Source organism: Oculina patagonica, chromosome 4 (assembly GCF_052425735.1).
Source record: "Oculina patagonica isolate OP01 chromosome 4, crgOcupat, whole genome shotgun sequence".
Taxonomy (NCBI): domain Eukaryota; kingdom Metazoa; phylum Cnidaria; class Anthozoa; order Scleractinia; family Oculinidae; genus Oculina; species Oculina patagonica.
Genome location: NC_135761.1, coordinates 59,788,972 through 59,805,931, shown reverse-complemented (window position 1 = coordinate 59,805,931; position 16,960 = coordinate 59,788,972). Strand labels below are relative to the sequence as shown.

At 37.9% G+C, this 16,960-nt stretch overlaps 1 protein-coding gene and 1 long non-coding RNA gene across 2 annotated transcripts; one reads left to right on the top strand and one right to left on the bottom strand.

The window, feature by feature from the left end:
* Nucleotides 1-4,214: 4,214 nt before the first annotated feature.
* On the bottom strand, nucleotides 4,215-11,013 carry LOC144648914 (uncharacterized). Its single transcript, XR_013569800.1, has 5 exons — nucleotides 10,914-11,013; nucleotides 9,953-9,997; nucleotides 7,767-7,808; nucleotides 5,208-5,261; nucleotides 4,215-4,654 (listed from the first exon to the last, which is right to left on the bottom strand). It is a non-coding gene; the product is annotated as an uncharacterized LOC144648914 (long non-coding RNA).
* Nucleotides 11,014-12,270: 1,257 nt separating this feature from the next.
* Nucleotides 12,271-15,846, top strand: LOC144650954 (uncharacterized). The gene is made up of 2 exons (XM_078510799.1): nucleotides 12,271-12,787; nucleotides 13,716-15,846. The coding sequence occupies exons 1-2, from the start codon at nucleotides 12,485-12,487 to the stop codon at nucleotides 13,938-13,940; spliced, it is 528 nt and encodes a 175-aa protein (XP_078366925.1). The 5' UTR covers nucleotides 12,271-12,484; the 3' UTR covers nucleotides 13,941-15,846.
* The last annotated feature ends 1,114 nt before the right edge of the window (nucleotides 15,847-16,960 follow it).

Below are 16,960 nucleotides of genomic sequence, written 5' to 3'. Positions count from 1 at the left end.
TATTTTCCCTAAATAAAAACCACGTAATTAATTGGCATTTGCGTTTATTTATAAAGCTTTAATAAAGTCAAACAAAATATCAATCCGTGCTTAGATGTATTTATTGAGAAATTACTTCCTGGTCTGCGAATTAGTTCGATCCAGTTTTACAGCGTCGCTAAAACATGCTACGATATTTACTGATCTGCGATCAATCCCCAAATTTATTTGTGCATTTGTGTCTTGCTTTATGTTCTACAAGAAAATGAATTCGACAATGATGAGCTCAGAAATTCTCTCAACTTCACTTAAAGTCGATCCCAAATTGGAAAAAGGCAATCTCCACTGTCACAACATATTCCTAGCTGCTAAATTCTTAAAAACATGAAATTGGACAACTGAGAAGTAGTAAAACACTGCGGTGCTTCCCAGCCAGCAGCTCCAATGCTGGATCCAGCTTGGAAGTCGTCAGGAGGAACCATGGCAGACAGTTTCGGCCCCTACTCCTCGACTGCCTTCTGCCATGGCGGGGCCCCTCCCTAAGGAGGCTTCACAAGAGCTGGTGCTGGCTGGGACATGAGTTAAAAAGAAAATAAAAAACTAGCCGAGCCACACTTTGTCGTCACGCTTTAGCCAGATAAAGTATGAGGCTTTCTCTGCTGCCTGTTGCAGGGCGGTTACCAACGTTTTCTGTTCTCTTGTGGTGAATCCAAACCGACCACGCATCAAGTTTGCCAGTTCTCGACTAACATACGGTCTGTTTGCCTAAAAAGCCAGGTTTTATAAGAGTTTTAAGACCCAGCAATACGGGCAACATTTTTTGTTCAACTTGTTTTGCAACATTGTTGCATTGCAAGTTGTGAAGTGTTTTTGCATGTACTACCATTCATGTTGTAGCCAATCAGTCCACACCGCTTCATTTAGTATTGTTTCTCAACCAATCAAAAGAAAAACAAGAATCCGGTTTTTTTTTTTTACATACGATTAAATGTCTCATGCCCTCCTTCCCTGGAGTGGTAAGTAGGGAGGGAGGCCATGATATCAGGTTATGTTGCAAGTTGCAGCAATATGTAGCGCGAAGTTGCATTGGAAAAATTTCCTGAAAAGTGTCACGCAACAGAGAGTTTATAAGCTCGGTAAAACGTATTTTAATCAGTTTAAGATATTCATAGACATGGATATTTGTAAATAAAATCTTTATAGAATGAATAATTGAGGACTTCTGTTGTAATTCAAAATTGTTTGTGCTCTAAGCACGTTAACTTTATATTTAAAGAAAGAGGACTCAAAGGAACATAGCTATAGCTTTCTTTTTGAGGGTCCTTTTTGTCTGTGCACTCCGTGGAAGGGTGCCAGCTGTTCGAATTTAAGTGGTGTATAATAGTTTAATGGCTGCATACATTGTAGAATTCGAAAATTGAGGGTTATTTTTGATGTTTTTAAAAGACAAATGAGTACTTTCTCGATACTTTTAGCGCTTATTTAAGGCACTTGCAGTTTCTTCGGCGTTTTATAACACAAAACTAGGCTGGTTTTAAGCAATAATAGCGGCCGATAAATATTTGAAGAAAAATCTGTCTCCATTTTTCGGAGTGGAAGCTTTGTATCTTCAGTAACTGTAGTGGGCGACCCTTAAAATGTTACCCCAAAGAGTTCTTGCGGGAAGGAAATCGTTTGAAGATAAGCTTCAACGCTAGTTTTCTGAACAAAAGTAACTCGATTCTTTGAAGCTAAAAAAGCGCCGCCACCAGTGTATTTACATAAAGCAACGGGTTTGAACAAAATTAATTCTAACAATTAGAAAGGGTTTTTCTAACTCTATTTTTAAGGAAAAGCTAACCCTTTTACAAAATAGCAGAAAATAGAAGCACCTCTACATAACTACAGTACAAATATATCATCCCTTTTCTGAACTTTTCATTTTATTAACCCCAGTCAAAAAAAATATTCTCATGCTTAATACATGTATGTGTCTGTTTCGGATATTGCTAACACCTAAAAGACACTTTCCCCTACCTTTTTCCCTATACTTCAACTCGTAGTAACCTTTTTCGGGCGGAGCCTCCTCAAAAAGGTCAACTGAAGCCAAAAGCCTCACCCCTTGTGTAACTGCTGCAATTCATTTAAGACCGTTTTTTCCGAAAATTCTACATTATTGCTCACGATGTCTCAAACATGCGGAATAAAACACTCTGTTTCTCTTGTTAGGGTAAAACATTGACCTACTTAAAACTATGAAAAATCGAATTGCCTTTTTTCAGTTCCAGTAATTTCCTATTCTATGTAATGAAGCTTTGCGCTGGCAGTACGTATATAGTAGAACTTAAATACTTTAACTAACGTCGTAAATTTTTAATTATGTAAGACTCAGAATAAATACTGCTTCCATGATATTATTAAACATATAGAACGTATAGTGGTGTAACCTTTTTAGTCCATTACAAATTTTAAAGCAATATAAAAACATACAGTGGAACGTACGTAATATAAGATAGAACACCTTTGGCGACGCAGCCGTACGCGTCTAACGACTAACCTGAACATGACATAGTTCAGTGATTGAAACTTAGAGAGTTTTGAAGGGAAAAATCTATTTAATCGTCGGTTTGGTCATCTAGTCTTCTTGCAAAGAACGCGCCATGGTACTTCTGCCACTTCTATTGTTTCTGTTCTCTCAGTTAATGATGATGTACACTATGGAAGACAGTGCTCTTTATCGAAATCCAACAGGCGACTTCTCTGTTGGCGACTTTCAGCGAAATCCTTTCCACTACTTATGGGTAAAGAAAATAACATCGTCCATGGTGGCAGATCAGTTAGATTGCACTTTCCTTTGTGTTGGTGAACCAAAGTGTTATTCGTTTAACATGGCGGCGTATCCTGACTCGAAAGATCTTTATCTGTGTGAGTTGTTGGCCACTGACAAGTACAGAGCAACTAAAAAGTTTAACGCCAATGCTACCTTCCATCATTACAATTATTGCAAGTTGCAGAGGGGGTACAAGCAAGCAAGCACTTGAAGTACTTAGCTATAGGTTACCGGTCACACACGAATGATGCGTTCTATTTATTGAATCTTTGTGTTGAAAAATCATTGCGTTCTATTTATTGAAAAAATTGCGTTGCAAGTTGAGACTGACATGTCACACAAAGCAACGCTGCGAAAAGTAGCGGATAGTTATATTCCCACGACAAGAAAAAGAAAACGAGATCCTATGGAATAATCACCTTATCACCATTACCGGAAAATCTGCTTTTTATAAACAATGGTTCAATGACGGCGTAAAGACGCTGTCGGACATTTTGTAGGAGGAAGAAATGTTCTTATCTTTTTCAAAATTCAAAAAGAATTACAAAATTAACACAAACTTTCTACGCTGAACAGGGTTGTCTATTTCCATTCCAAAGTATTGGGAGGAAGCCTTAACCGCAATCTTGAACATGCATTTGTTTGTTCAGCACAGTCGACACTCTTTAAACAATATTTTGGACTTGCCAACAAGCACGGCCATTTTACCTACGCCCTACTTCCACACCAGGGGGGGTACTCCGGCTTGTAAATGACGGGGATGATCGAATGGAGGCAAACCTCAGGACCCCAAAAAAATCCCTAAGTCTTCTAACATTACCCAAAAAATCCCTTGTCAACTTACCCCTAAATTGCCAGGAGGGGCAATAATATAACGCAAAGAAAATCATAAAAAATTGAATGCTTGTGTTTTTTTATTCATCATACCATTAGTACTCCAAAGCCACGCCAAGGCACTTTAGTTCGTTTATAATACCCAAAAAATCCCCTATTCAAATCAAGTCACCCCAAAAAATACTTGCCAAATTTTCCAACACAAAAAAATTCCGGAATCGAAAACTTCAAACCTAAAAAAATCCTTCGATCATCACCGTCATTTACAAACCGGAGTATCCCCCTGGGCCCCCACCCCGACCGGGCAAGGTGTGCACAGAAACAGCAAAAAATATAACACAGAAATAGATGTAAGGTGTTTAAAAACAATTTTATTCTAAAAACGTTCGTTTTCTGGTGCTTAAAATAAAAAAAAATCAATCAAAATCAAATCAAATCAAATCATGCACACATGTACTAGTTAATTGATTGATTGATTGATTGATTGATTGATTGATTGATTGATTGATTGATTGATTGATTGATCCATCGATCCATTGATCCAACCATCGATTCATCCATTGATTGAATGATTGATTGATTGTATGACTGATAAAAAATGAAATGAGAAATTAAGGTGAAAAATACATACAAATAATTGCAGGTGATAACGGCATTTTTAGAAAAGAATAGCTGAGAAGCATGCAGGGCAACCAATCAGCACATGCATTAAGTATGAATGTCATTTTATAATATTGTATGGTATGGATCTTCTATGTGTTTTGATTGGCTGTATAGCCTTTATATCAGAGTATAAAATAGAGGAAACATGTTTTGCTGTATTGGGTACCGGTAATTGACAAAGTATAAATTATTGAAAGGGTGAGTGGAATGAGGCCTAGTTACTCCTGATATAATATGACATTCTTCCCTTGACTTACATGTATAAGCATTCACAGGGCAAATTGGAAGGGGAATCTAGCAATTTATCAGAAGTCATTTGGGGCCTTATTCCAGTCACCCCTTCAGAGCTTCATTCTCCTCTTCAAGTTCCTGCAAAGAAGCCAAAAAAGAACAGTTAACATAATAAAATTATAAATTTCAATATACATTTTTAGTATACACCACACAAGTGAATAGTGCTTTTCGCGTGCACTGATTGGTTAACTCGGAGGTGGTTAGCAAAGTACTTTTCACCTCTGAGCAGCTAAAGAGAAACAAACTGCCTTCACATGTCGCTTTGTTTACCAAAAGTGATGTTTTGGTCCGCTAGTTATTTAACTTGTGTGGTATATATACTAAAACAATTATTCACCTCCACTTGTTGAATAATTGTTAATTAATGCATCTCCTATCAGTTAGTTATTCAGACAAGTATGTGTTCACAGTCAACTCCCTTGAAATTGGCTTTTGAACATGTAATAATTATTATTTAATAAGTACTGACAAAGCAAAACCCTGTTTCTAGATAAATTATGTTTATTTGATCTCTCTAGGAATTAAAGATCTGGTTAGTTGGTTGGTGGGTGGTTGAATGATTGAAGCTGTTGCTATCTTAATTAAATTAAATTATTTTTTTAATTTTCAGTTGATCCAAGAGAGATACCTTTAGCTTCTTACGCAATTTCAAGACTTCTATTTCTTGCTTGACTGTGGCAATCTAAAAATGAAGATAAAAACGTTCATAGCCTGCGAACAGGCTCCCGAGTGGGGTTTTTACGCGAGCGAAGCGAGCGGAAGAGCGGGGCCTGAGGGGGAGTACGGGGGCACGGGAGCCTGTGGACAGTCTTTTGAAAACGCCGATCCATGATACCAGATACTGGTATCATGATCTGATTGGTCAGAACGCTAATTTTTGACAAGTGAGTGATGAAAAATAGTGGCATACACAACACGAAAAAAAGTCAACCGACTTGCGTGTGGTTAGATATGCGATAAATCTACATGAATCCTACATTTATCTTGTGGTGCAAATGTCACACAACGAACAAAGGAAAGAGGCGAAAATCCAAAACATCGAGCTCAAAAGACTAAACGCTCGTTAAAATTGATGCAAGATACATATCCTTAGCGACAGTAAATAACGTGTCTCTAAAACAAAGCAATAGCTTTGCAAAATAAAGCTACGCAGTCTCTGGCTAAAGTGAACAGAAATAAATATGTCATCTGTGATAAAAAGCAACACACATTGCAACACTATAAACAGCCGGGCCCGGCCTTGCAAATATAGAATGCAAGTACATAATCAACATATTCACGGAAATAGGATCTGTGTCCTTCCAGAGCGAACATTTTTAGAGCTTAAAACACATGTTGCGAATATGAATGAGCCAAGGCTAACCGCAATAGCAAAATTTAATACAGAGGTGTCAAAATGTACTAACGGGAAACGGTGCAGATCTATCATCTCTACACATCTGCTGAGCGGCAGTCTTTCGACTTTACTTTATAACCTAAAATCGCCTTCTTATAATACAAGTGACAGAGCATAGTGCCCTTTCTAAACAACTTTGAAGCGTCAAAATAAATTGGACGACCAAATCCAATTTTACCGAACGGCTTATTTTGTACAAAAGTCACGAAGTAGGAGTCTGTGTAGGCCTGTCATCTGTTTTTTGCTAGGTCTAATTACCCTACTGACAGATGTGTTACAGGATCCATTACAAGTGGGCGGATGGGCGGAATCAAACAAAGTCTACAGGCTCCCCCTCAGGCCCCGCTCTTCCGCTCGCTTCGCTCGCGTAAAAACCCCACTCGGGAGCCTGTTCGCAGGCTAAAACGTTCAATGAAGCATAAATTTCAAAACGCATTATAACAGGTGTACATACAACATGAAACTCTGTAAATTAGTAAACAACGCATGCTCCACCTGAGCAACTTTGGTCACACTCTGTTTATAACACCATGCCAATTGTGTCAATGATTTTCAAAAAAGTACAGTAAAAACCCCGGTAACTCGAACTCTGAAGGGAAATGAAAAACAGTTCGAGTTGGCGTTGTTTCGAGTTATCGGGGTCAATTGAATATTTAATTTGCCAAGTTAATAATTGATACTTCACTTATTTTTCAGCATTTCAGTATACAGTACAGTGCACATTTAACTTATCTCGTCAGAAACTCTAACACGACCATACAGTACATTCTTATGATAAGAGTGGAAAATGGCTGTCAAATACTTACAACAACAACTTTATTACCAAAAAAGTACCTACATACAATTTTGAAAAAAAATATATACATATATACATATAATTAAAACAGAATATGGTAACAACACTCAGAAAAACTAAAAAGCTTATCGAGCTGAGCGAAGTTAAATTACATTAATACTAAGGAGGTGGTTGGCAATAAAGCACAGGAAAAAAAGACGGTTAATGAAAAATGTTAAAGCTAACACAAACATTCTATAGCAAAGTCTCCGTATCTAATTCCATTCATATACTTGATCTGTTCGTTGCTCTAATCAATAGGTGTCCATGATATGGCAAGTTGCAAGAACTGAAAATCGAGTTATCGGGGTAAATTTGACCCAAATTTTGTTCAAGGGAAACAAAATTTACTGTAATTCGAGTTAGCAGGGTTTTCGAGTTATCCGAGTTCAAGTTAACCGAGTAAAATGACTGAAAAGTGGGGTCAAAACTAAGGGAATTGGAGGTTAGTTCGAGTTAGCAGGGTTGTTTGAGTAAAACTGTTATCCAAGTTCAAGTTATGGGGGTTCTAATTTTGATATTTACATAATGTTCAGTGTACATGTACATTGAGACTACAATACAAACATGACAATGTAATTGTTGTGTAAGCTGGACATTGAAGTCTGGGGACTGCAATTTTTTGTGTCCCGGTAAACTCCAGCTTTATGAATGAGTTATTTTCCATACACATAACAGACATCGTTTTTTAAAATTCCCTGGCTTTTCCCTGATTAAAATTGAATTTCCTTGACAAAGTAAATACAAAAAGTCAGCCGTATTAGTGTACTAGATCACTGTGACCTGAAATGTTTCTTCTAGCATTCAATAGCATTATATCAGAGGTGTCATCATTTTTTTCAAAATGTCAATTTTCCTAGACTCGAAATAAAATTCCCTGACTTTTCCTCGACCAGGTTCAAAAATTTTTCCCCTGATCATTTTCTGATCTGTGGCAACCCTGTTATTCAACGTACCTTGGACTTAATAACATCAACTTCTTTTTCTAGGTCCTTTTCCTTCACAATTTAAAGACAAAACATGTAAATATGATACATGTATAATTACAAAAATTATTATACTAACTTAAAGTTGATGCTTACACTTGTGAGGTTTTTTTACAAGGGACCATTGAATGAAATGCAGAAAATAAAATTAATGAGATCATGCACCAAAGTGTGCAGGGTCATTCACTGAGTAATTTATCACCTATTGTATACCTGCCAACTCTCACGCCTTGGGCGTGAGTCTCACGCCTGCAAGTTGAAAACTTCAATCTCACACCAACTCACGCTTACGAACCAATTCCTCACTCCTGGCCGAAAGATGTGAGTTATTACAAGCACAAATGACACACTTTCCAAAAAATGTAAACTCAAACCAATGTGAAAAACGAAAACTCCATGTAAAAAAAGTCAATGGCGTCATTTTTCCCAAAATCTCAGAGTTTTGACAAAAAAAGTATTGGGAACGAGGTCGTGTTTAGCAAAACACGTCCATGCACTGGGATCGGAATATGTTCAGAACATCTTCGGAATACTTCGGACGTCTTCAGAAAACTTCGGACATTGTCGTATCGTCTTCGGAAATCCTGGCACTCTCAGGATAAAAATCTCACGCCTTTGACCCAGAAAAAGTTGGCAGGTATACTATTGTCAATTCATGATTATCAATATAGTGCGTATTGACTGAGTTAGGTAGCACTAGATGGAAAAATATTTGTTTTTTGGCCAAATGCTGTGCTTAGCCTGAACTCAAGTCAAGTATTTTCACCTCCAGTCCTCCCACACAGTCCCAATACATGTAGTTATATTTGGTGTGAAATGTTCATTGATACTCCAGAGAAAATCACGAGATTCGTGATCCAGTTCATAATCTTTAGTTTATGTATTTAGGTCTGGACACACGTCACTAGGCGACAAGTCGCAACAACAGGTCTCTGCAATAAGTCACGCCGTGTGTACTGTTATAAAACAAGTCGCTGCGACAAGGCGCTAGTTCGGTGTACACGCAGAGAATTTAGAAGAGTGGGAAAGTGAACTGGTTAACCAATTCAATAAAGCTGCAGTAGTTTGAATTTGTGCGACCGATCGCACCGACAAAATTCTGTCGCAGCAATAAAGATTGTCGTAAAAATGCACCATGTCACACAGGGCAACATACAGTATTGAAGCAACTTGTCCCCGTGACATGTTGCAGCGACTTGTCGTCTAGTGTGTACCGACCTTTGAAGATAGCCATGTAAATTTTTGTTCCACTGCCCTTAACATTTGCTTTTTTGATAAGGATTAAGGCACTAACAGTAAAATCCTGATTGGTTGAACCTCTGAGAAACAAAAATTGGTTCAAGAAATTTGGGAGTTTGAAAAAACGGGGCTATAACTGCAGTGTTTGACTGAGAGAAGGGAAGCAACTATTGGTTCAAGTTATCAGGAGATTAAAAAAATCTAGGGTTCAAGAATTCTGATTCCACTGTTTATATTTGTTATTTAATGTACACTATGTTGGATGATTCGGTCTTTTGCCCCCGGGGGGGGGGAGAATTCCTATTTGAATGAAACAGTTGGGGATGCTCGTCGGAAATTTTGAAAAGAATCCCCAAAAGAGACTAATCTGGGTGTGGCTCAAGCTTTTCTTGACCCCTAAAAGAAACCAAAAAACTAAAAATAGAATTTATATTTGTATATTTCTTCGTGTGTAACCCTAAACGAGACCATTATGGCTAAAAATTTTAACATTAATTTCCTAAGCGAGACCCAAAATCCAAACTTTACACCCGTAAACGAGATGACGAGCATCCTCATCACTTTCATTGTATGCAAGTCCCCCCCGCCCGGGTTTTTGCATAAGGCATTATTTTTCTTGCTGATAATATTATTTAAAACTATCAAGGAAATAGAATATGGTCTCTCTCTTGTTTGTATCCATCAGGTTTGTAAAATACAGTGGAACCCCGATATAACGATCTTAGATATAACGATATTCCCGATATATCGATCGATGAATATGTATGTCCCGGCAATAGTAAAATGTATGGGACGGAACCCCGATATAACGATTCCTCGATATAACAATACAATTTTACTGCCCCCTTGGCATATTGTTATATCGGGGTTCCACTGCGCATGCATTGTAGTTATATACATGTACGTGTGTACAGTACCTTCAAAATAAGTCTCTCATCCTCTATCGTTCTGGGGAGGAACCTCTGCCAATTAAAAAAATACTAGTTTTAAAACATACATGTATAGTAACTTAAATAAACTACAATAAAATTATGTATAATTAATTTTGTAATTTAAACAGGAACCCATAAGGGTTGCAACGTGTAACTCCCTTTGATTCGTATTGTACAAAGTGTTTGCAGCACATTTGTTTCCACTAAGTACCATATAATTATTTGGAAATCACGAGATAAAATTAACCAATCAAAATTGCAACATTTGGATTAAATTTTTAACTTGCGCTAGCTTGCTTGATAATGTTTTTGAACAAGCTTGGTTGAAAAAGTTTAAATTTGGTTAAATTTTTCTGTTTCATTGACATTCATGAATATATGTTTTCACAATAAGCAGACCTCCAAGGCTCGTGGGGAGGGGAGGGGGGGAGTGAGTGATTAGACATTATTAGCAAATTCCTCTGGGAACAAGTGGACTGTCCATAGATTATATAGAGGCCAGCCCGCAGAGTATGGCGAAACTCAACAAGATCTTGCGCAGGCAGAACCATTTTTAGCCGCGTGCAATACGACCGGAAGTCAGGAGCTCACCCATGCATGATGTGAACTGCGGTCAGCTGTCATGTGCAATGCTGCAATATTAGTATGTGCAATGAACATTTGGAAAAAGGCATGCATACTTTGCAGATTGATAATAGAGGTGTCTGTATTATGCCAAGGTGCATTCCAAGCGAAGCTTACGCCGAAGATCTGCCAAGTGTATGCCAAGATTTTAAAGGATTGTATTGAAAAAGGCAAAGATCCACGCCGAAGATCTTCAGCGTAACTTGGACTGAATGCAGCTTGGTTATTATAATGGCAGTGTCCATTAGAGGACATTAAGTAGAGGTCCAACTGTCTTGATTAGATGTCTAATAACTTTCAGTCATAATTCTCAGTCACTTACTTTTTCAAAATCCTTCAATCTTTCTTCCTTTTCATTGATGCTTTTGAGCAAGGCTTTCCTCTCTTTTGACCAGTCTTCTTGCATAGTTCTTTGTCACCTCTGCAAGAAAATGTATGCATACACTGTACATTTACAATCCATGCAATTTCAAGTGTGGATTGCACAATGATATATTTTTATACATCTGTTTACATTTATTTAAATATCTACATGATTGTACTGACGGTACTCTGTTTAAACAAAAGTTGTTGGCAGCAAACACAGGCAGCCCAAGCTCACAATTAGAGAAGTTAAAATATTTAACATAATTCTCTTTTGTAACCATACACGAAACGTGTCTCTCGACCGGCAGCATATGGAGGTGTTGTGTTACAACGGTTCTCAGTGGAAACCAAAAATTGCATAACTCGCTTAAAACGCCTCGGATCGGCCTGAGAACCGAGATAACAACAGACATAACGACAGGACATTGAGTTAAGTTGATTTTATTGTCAAAATCTCATTATATTTAGCTATAAATTCGAAAGCGTATTCTCCCATACAAACCTTTATAAATGAGAACCGTTGTAACACAACACCTCCATATGCTGCCGGTCGAGAGTCACGTTTCGCGTATGGTTACAAAAGAGAATTATGTTAAATATATTAACTCCTCTAATTGTGAGCTTGGGCCGCCAAGGTCGGTACAGTAGCAGGTACTTTATGTATAGGGACACATGTTGTCCCTGATTGCGTACCTTGTACTGTCACCGCTGACAATGCTACCTTGCAGGCGCTTACGATCACAGCCCGGGGGGGGACTCGCATATGAAAGTGACGGGGATGCTCGTCGTCTCGCTTAGGGGTGTAAATTTCGGACTTTTGGTCTCGCTTAGGGTGTTCCGGGAAAAAACGCCCAAAACGCCAATATTTTTAGCCATAATGGTCTCGTTTAGGGTTACACACGAAGAAATATACAAATATAAACTCCATTCTTAGTTTTTTGGTATCTTTTAGGGGTCAAGAAAGGCTTGAGCCACACCCAGATTGGTCTCTTTTAGGGGTTCTTTTCAAAATTTCCGACGAGCATCCCCGTCCGTTTCATATGGGAGTCCCCCCCCCGGGGATCACAGCCACGCAGAAAAACCCCAAGAGAGTCAAGAGAGCCCCTAAGAGTTAATCATTTTGCTGTTACCGTTTTAATCGTGGCTTTCGGGAAGCTAAATAACAGATTAAGTAAAACATAAGAATAAGAATACTACCCTCCGTAGAAAAAATCGGAAAGAAATAGAGGAATTCGAACTGGGGCAATAAAATTTCTAAAAGGGAGGAGTGGGGCAGGATTAGTCTCATCTCAGTCCGGCCCCCAGCGCAAGATTATTGACATCTGTCAGACACGGTTGTCGCCCTCGGATTTCTTGTTGTGCGTTTGTTTGTACGATATGGAGCGTAAAGGCAGCTAATAAACACAGGAGGAACTATACAACAACTGTGCATTTGCTGGATATTCTTGTAAATCGGAGATCATTGAGGATTTTACCATCAATTTGTGCCCATTATCTGGCGTGGTTTTACTACTTCAGAGAACAAACATGGCGGAGTGCAGTGACATTTCCAGCGCCTTTCAGCTTGCTGATCCTACGGACAAGGAACGCTTCTTCGCACGTCTAAGGCAATTAAATGTCAACAATTCAAGCGAACTGAACTCTTTTCTTGACGACTACAAGTATCGCAAGCTGATTGTAACGGGTTTCAATCGAGATCTCGTAATAGTTGGTCGTAATGAGTCCACTGTATTCGAAGACTTCACATTACAGGTGTGGAAAAAATACTACATCGAGGAAGAAGTCGCCCAGATCGGTGTTCTGCAAGGAAGCTTGTCTTTCCCAGTAGAGGTGAGAATACATCATTTTACATAAGATTCAAATAATCTTCCGTTTATTTGAGGAGAAATCAAATGTCTATTTAAAAAAAAGATCGATCCACTGTAAACTAAATTTATTGGGCTTACGTATCGTTGTCTGTCAAAGAAAATGTTAGCTTTCATGTAAGCTTATAAATGTCGAACGTCAACAAGAAATGAATTAGAAATTAGCTTAAACTTAAAACTTATCTATAAAAACTGCTTAACTTCAAAATGTTGAAAAGGGCGATTTAAAACTCGGCAAACCTTTTAATTTGGTGCTGAAAGCATTTATCAAATTTTATGTGTTAAATGTCATTCACGTATAGTGATGTATATGAGGAAAAATTCCTGGCATCGTATGCACGCGTGAATGATCAGCAGTTCCATTTAAATAAGACGTCACTAATGTCATACATGTGCACCATTCCAGAAAACAATGCTTTCAATAAATTTGTACCCCTACACTGTACATGTCATTTTCTTATGTAAAAAATAGCAAAATTCATTACATGCCCTTTGGTACGCAATGCATGTCAAGAAAACACTTATAGACCTTCATACATACCTGCCAACTCTCCAGATTTTCCTGGGAGACTCCAAGTTTTTCATCAAGTCTCCCGGTCTGATTTTCAGAGAGTATTCATACATTGTCTTAAATGATATCCATACAATGCAAAGATTTCTGGACGTCTCCAGATTTTGGTACTCTGGGGGTTGGCAGGTATGTTCATACATTAGTAGTTGTCGTGTTGAATATTGTGCAAGACTACAGAGCGATCAGAGCATGCGGCAGATCAGAAAAGTAGCAATAAAAGGAGGTAGCTTTTTGAAAAGTGCTCGTCGCGAAGAAAACGGCTGGCATGCTCACAAAAACCATTTGATACCCCTTTGTAAAAATGGATGCTTTTTCTCTTCAGGGCGTGTTTGTTGGGAAGTCTTCAGGTCGTGTTTACGTTTGTCAGGAATGTGATGATTACCAGGAACAGTGCATTGTGTGTATTGCATACAGTTTAGAGCACTTTTTGGTGCGTGGCCCGCAGAAGCTGCTGGAATACAATAAGCCGCAGTGTCTGTTTGAAAACTGTTACGGGTGCTTTGACCCTCTCATCAAAGACAGAGTTCTCAACTCAATTGGATTGTAGCAACAATGATTCAGAGAAACTGAAAATGAAGAAAATTATTATTAATAATGCTATATATGAAATTATCTTAATTACCTAAGTAATGTTTGTTTTATAACAGTACAGTGCACAATTGTACTAATAATTATTATTATTAATATTGAAGCTGACTTAGAGCAATGTTCATGTCAGTGGCAAAAGTATTTTTTTTGTGTCTGTTTTGGTTTTGCATTAAAGCACTTGGTGATTGGTTAAAAAAGCTTGTGTGTGGCACTTTCTTATCCAATCAGAAGTACAAACCAGTTATTGTAACTTGCTTGTCTTCTGCTTGGTTTCAGCTACATGTATTTGCTTTGAGTTTTGATTGGTTCAATGAATTGTCTTTGATCTTTATGATTTGCCAGAGTGATAACTATGGTTTTGGTTTTATGACACTACATTTCTCTATCTAGTCACAAGACAGATAGGTCAGAAGACTTGCAACCTTATATCAGTGACAATATTGCTTATTAAGATAAGTGCATTTTGAAAATCTATTGTGTATATAATTATGTAACTTATTGGTTAAGAACCGTATTTCTTCTTAGTTTAAAGCATAGTTGTACATGTGTACACATGTATAGTTTACAGAGTACAGATGTATGTAGGGTTATGTAAAACAATGTGCAACCTAGTACTGTCAAAAAATGTATTGTGATTACTTTTACAAGCAATTTGAAATTAGCTACCTTAAGATCTTAGCTGCCAACTGGTTATTGGATAAAAAATTTTTCCAGATAATTACAAGCAATCACAGAAACCACATGGATATGTTTAGAGGCTGAGCTGTGTTGTCAGTATGTTATGTTTAAGTGAATTCTCAGTGGTATCTTTCATGGGATGACTTGGAGTATGAGTATAGAAGGTGTTTACTCAACTAACTGCTCATAAACATTGATGAAAAAATGGTGGCATCAGAACCCCCGAGGGGAATGGGACTCTATATGAAAGAAATGGGAATGCTTGCTGTCTTTATTGCTTAAAACAATAACATCAGTTAAAATCAAATCTATTATAAAGGGTGCTCCATGCAAAACACCAATATTTTTGGCCCTCTTTCTCTCATTTAGGGTTGCACGCAAAGAAATGTAAATTCTATTTTTTTTTTAATTTGGTCTTTTGGGGATCCAAAATAGCTAGGGCCCGCCAAGATTGGGCTCCTTTTGGGGTTAATTTAATTTCTAAAGAGGACTCCTGACTGTTTCATATGCAAGTTCACCCTCTTCCCTACGCGACCCCACCCTCACCCCCTGGAATCAGAAGCCAGTACCGTAACTTAATGCATTAGTTTATCAACTTATCTACGAGACATTTCTAATCTGAGCTGTAAGCCAAGTATGTATGTAACAGAATCCTCTAATGTTATTTGGTGGCATTGCTGGCGTAATGATGCATCTACAGCTACAGCTAAATCCTATGGCAGGGTCGTAACCAGGTATATAGGATCAGGGATCACAGCCTCGGGATCGGGATCATGGGCCCGGGATCCTGGGTCACAAGTCATGGCATGCCATGGGATCCGGATCGGCTAATCAGATGGGATCAGAATGGAATCGGGGATCAAATGTTGCCACATTTTGGGGATCAGGAATCAAAATTTAGAGCTAAAATTTGGGATCAGCGATGAAAAAATATACTTGGTTATGACCCTGCTGTGGCTACAATGTGCTACAACCACAAAGCCCTTTGGGTGCATTAATATTACTATTCAATAGAATATAACAGTCAAGCTGTTGAGTTTTGTTACCTGCGTAATACAATTGAATTGAACTGAAGCTATTGTTAGCATTGTAATCGATTTATTAGGTATGCAGACCTGAATGACATTTGACTATTGTTTTTTAGTGGTGTTAATAAACTGCAGCAATAAAATACTATGGAAAGAGCATTCAGTTTCTCTCTCATTCACATTTGTAATATGCAGCTTGACTTTAACATAACGATATAGTGACAAACATCCCTTTTCCACTAAGGTTTTACCTCTGGTCAAAGAGACCACCAAAATTCCGTAATACTGATCGTGTACAGTAAAGATTCGATCAAATAGATGGCAGCTCTGAGGCCCATAGCTGTTATATATTCCTTCCAATGAATTGGTACCCCTTTCACATACTTCTAGTAGAATTTCAACCCCTTCACAGAACATCTTACCTGAGTACCCATTAAATGTCACTTTTAGTGAAGCAAGAAGTGAAATCCCTACCCTTTCGTGGACGTTCAGCATTTAAAGGTATCCCTTTCGGGTGGAGCACTATTGGGAGTAGACCCCTGCCCCTGAGGGAGCGCCGCCCAAACGCAAAACACCGCGTTCCGTGCGTTAAGTGAAGGCTTAAAAAATGTCTATATCTTTATTTTGATGACTTATTTCAAGGACAATGCATTTCTGTCTTCTGAATCATATTAATTTTTCTCTTCTCTTTGCATAGGACAAAGGCTGATTTCCATCAATATTTATTCCAACAAAATATACAGTACACGCTTTAGTTAACGGGAAGAACCCCCACCCCCCACAGGCCAATGCAGCAACTCCCCAAACGTAACAGTTACAAAAGACTGCTAAATGCGAACGTAAAAAAGGTCTGATTTTTAAGTAACGACAATCAGAGGTTAAGTAACGACAATCTCTGATAAGATAACCGTATTAAGAATCGTATAAAAAGATCTCGGAACAAAAATCACCAGACTTCTATAATCGTGCACAAGTTTTTATTAGAAAATCTGGACAGACGGAATTACACAACAATTTTATGTGCAAGTAATATTTAGTTATCCAACTTATAACTCGAAATTTAAGCACCTTCAATATTATGGGCAAATAAACTATTCAAAATTATATTACGTATAATACTAAATATCACTCTTAATTCTTTTAAAATTCACCATTCATTCCATGCACAACATTTCATATTTTCCTAAAATTTGTTTTTTTGATATGTAACAAAAATGTTTTTATAATACAGATAAAAAATTGACGAGAAAGATTGGCTATCTACACATAACTT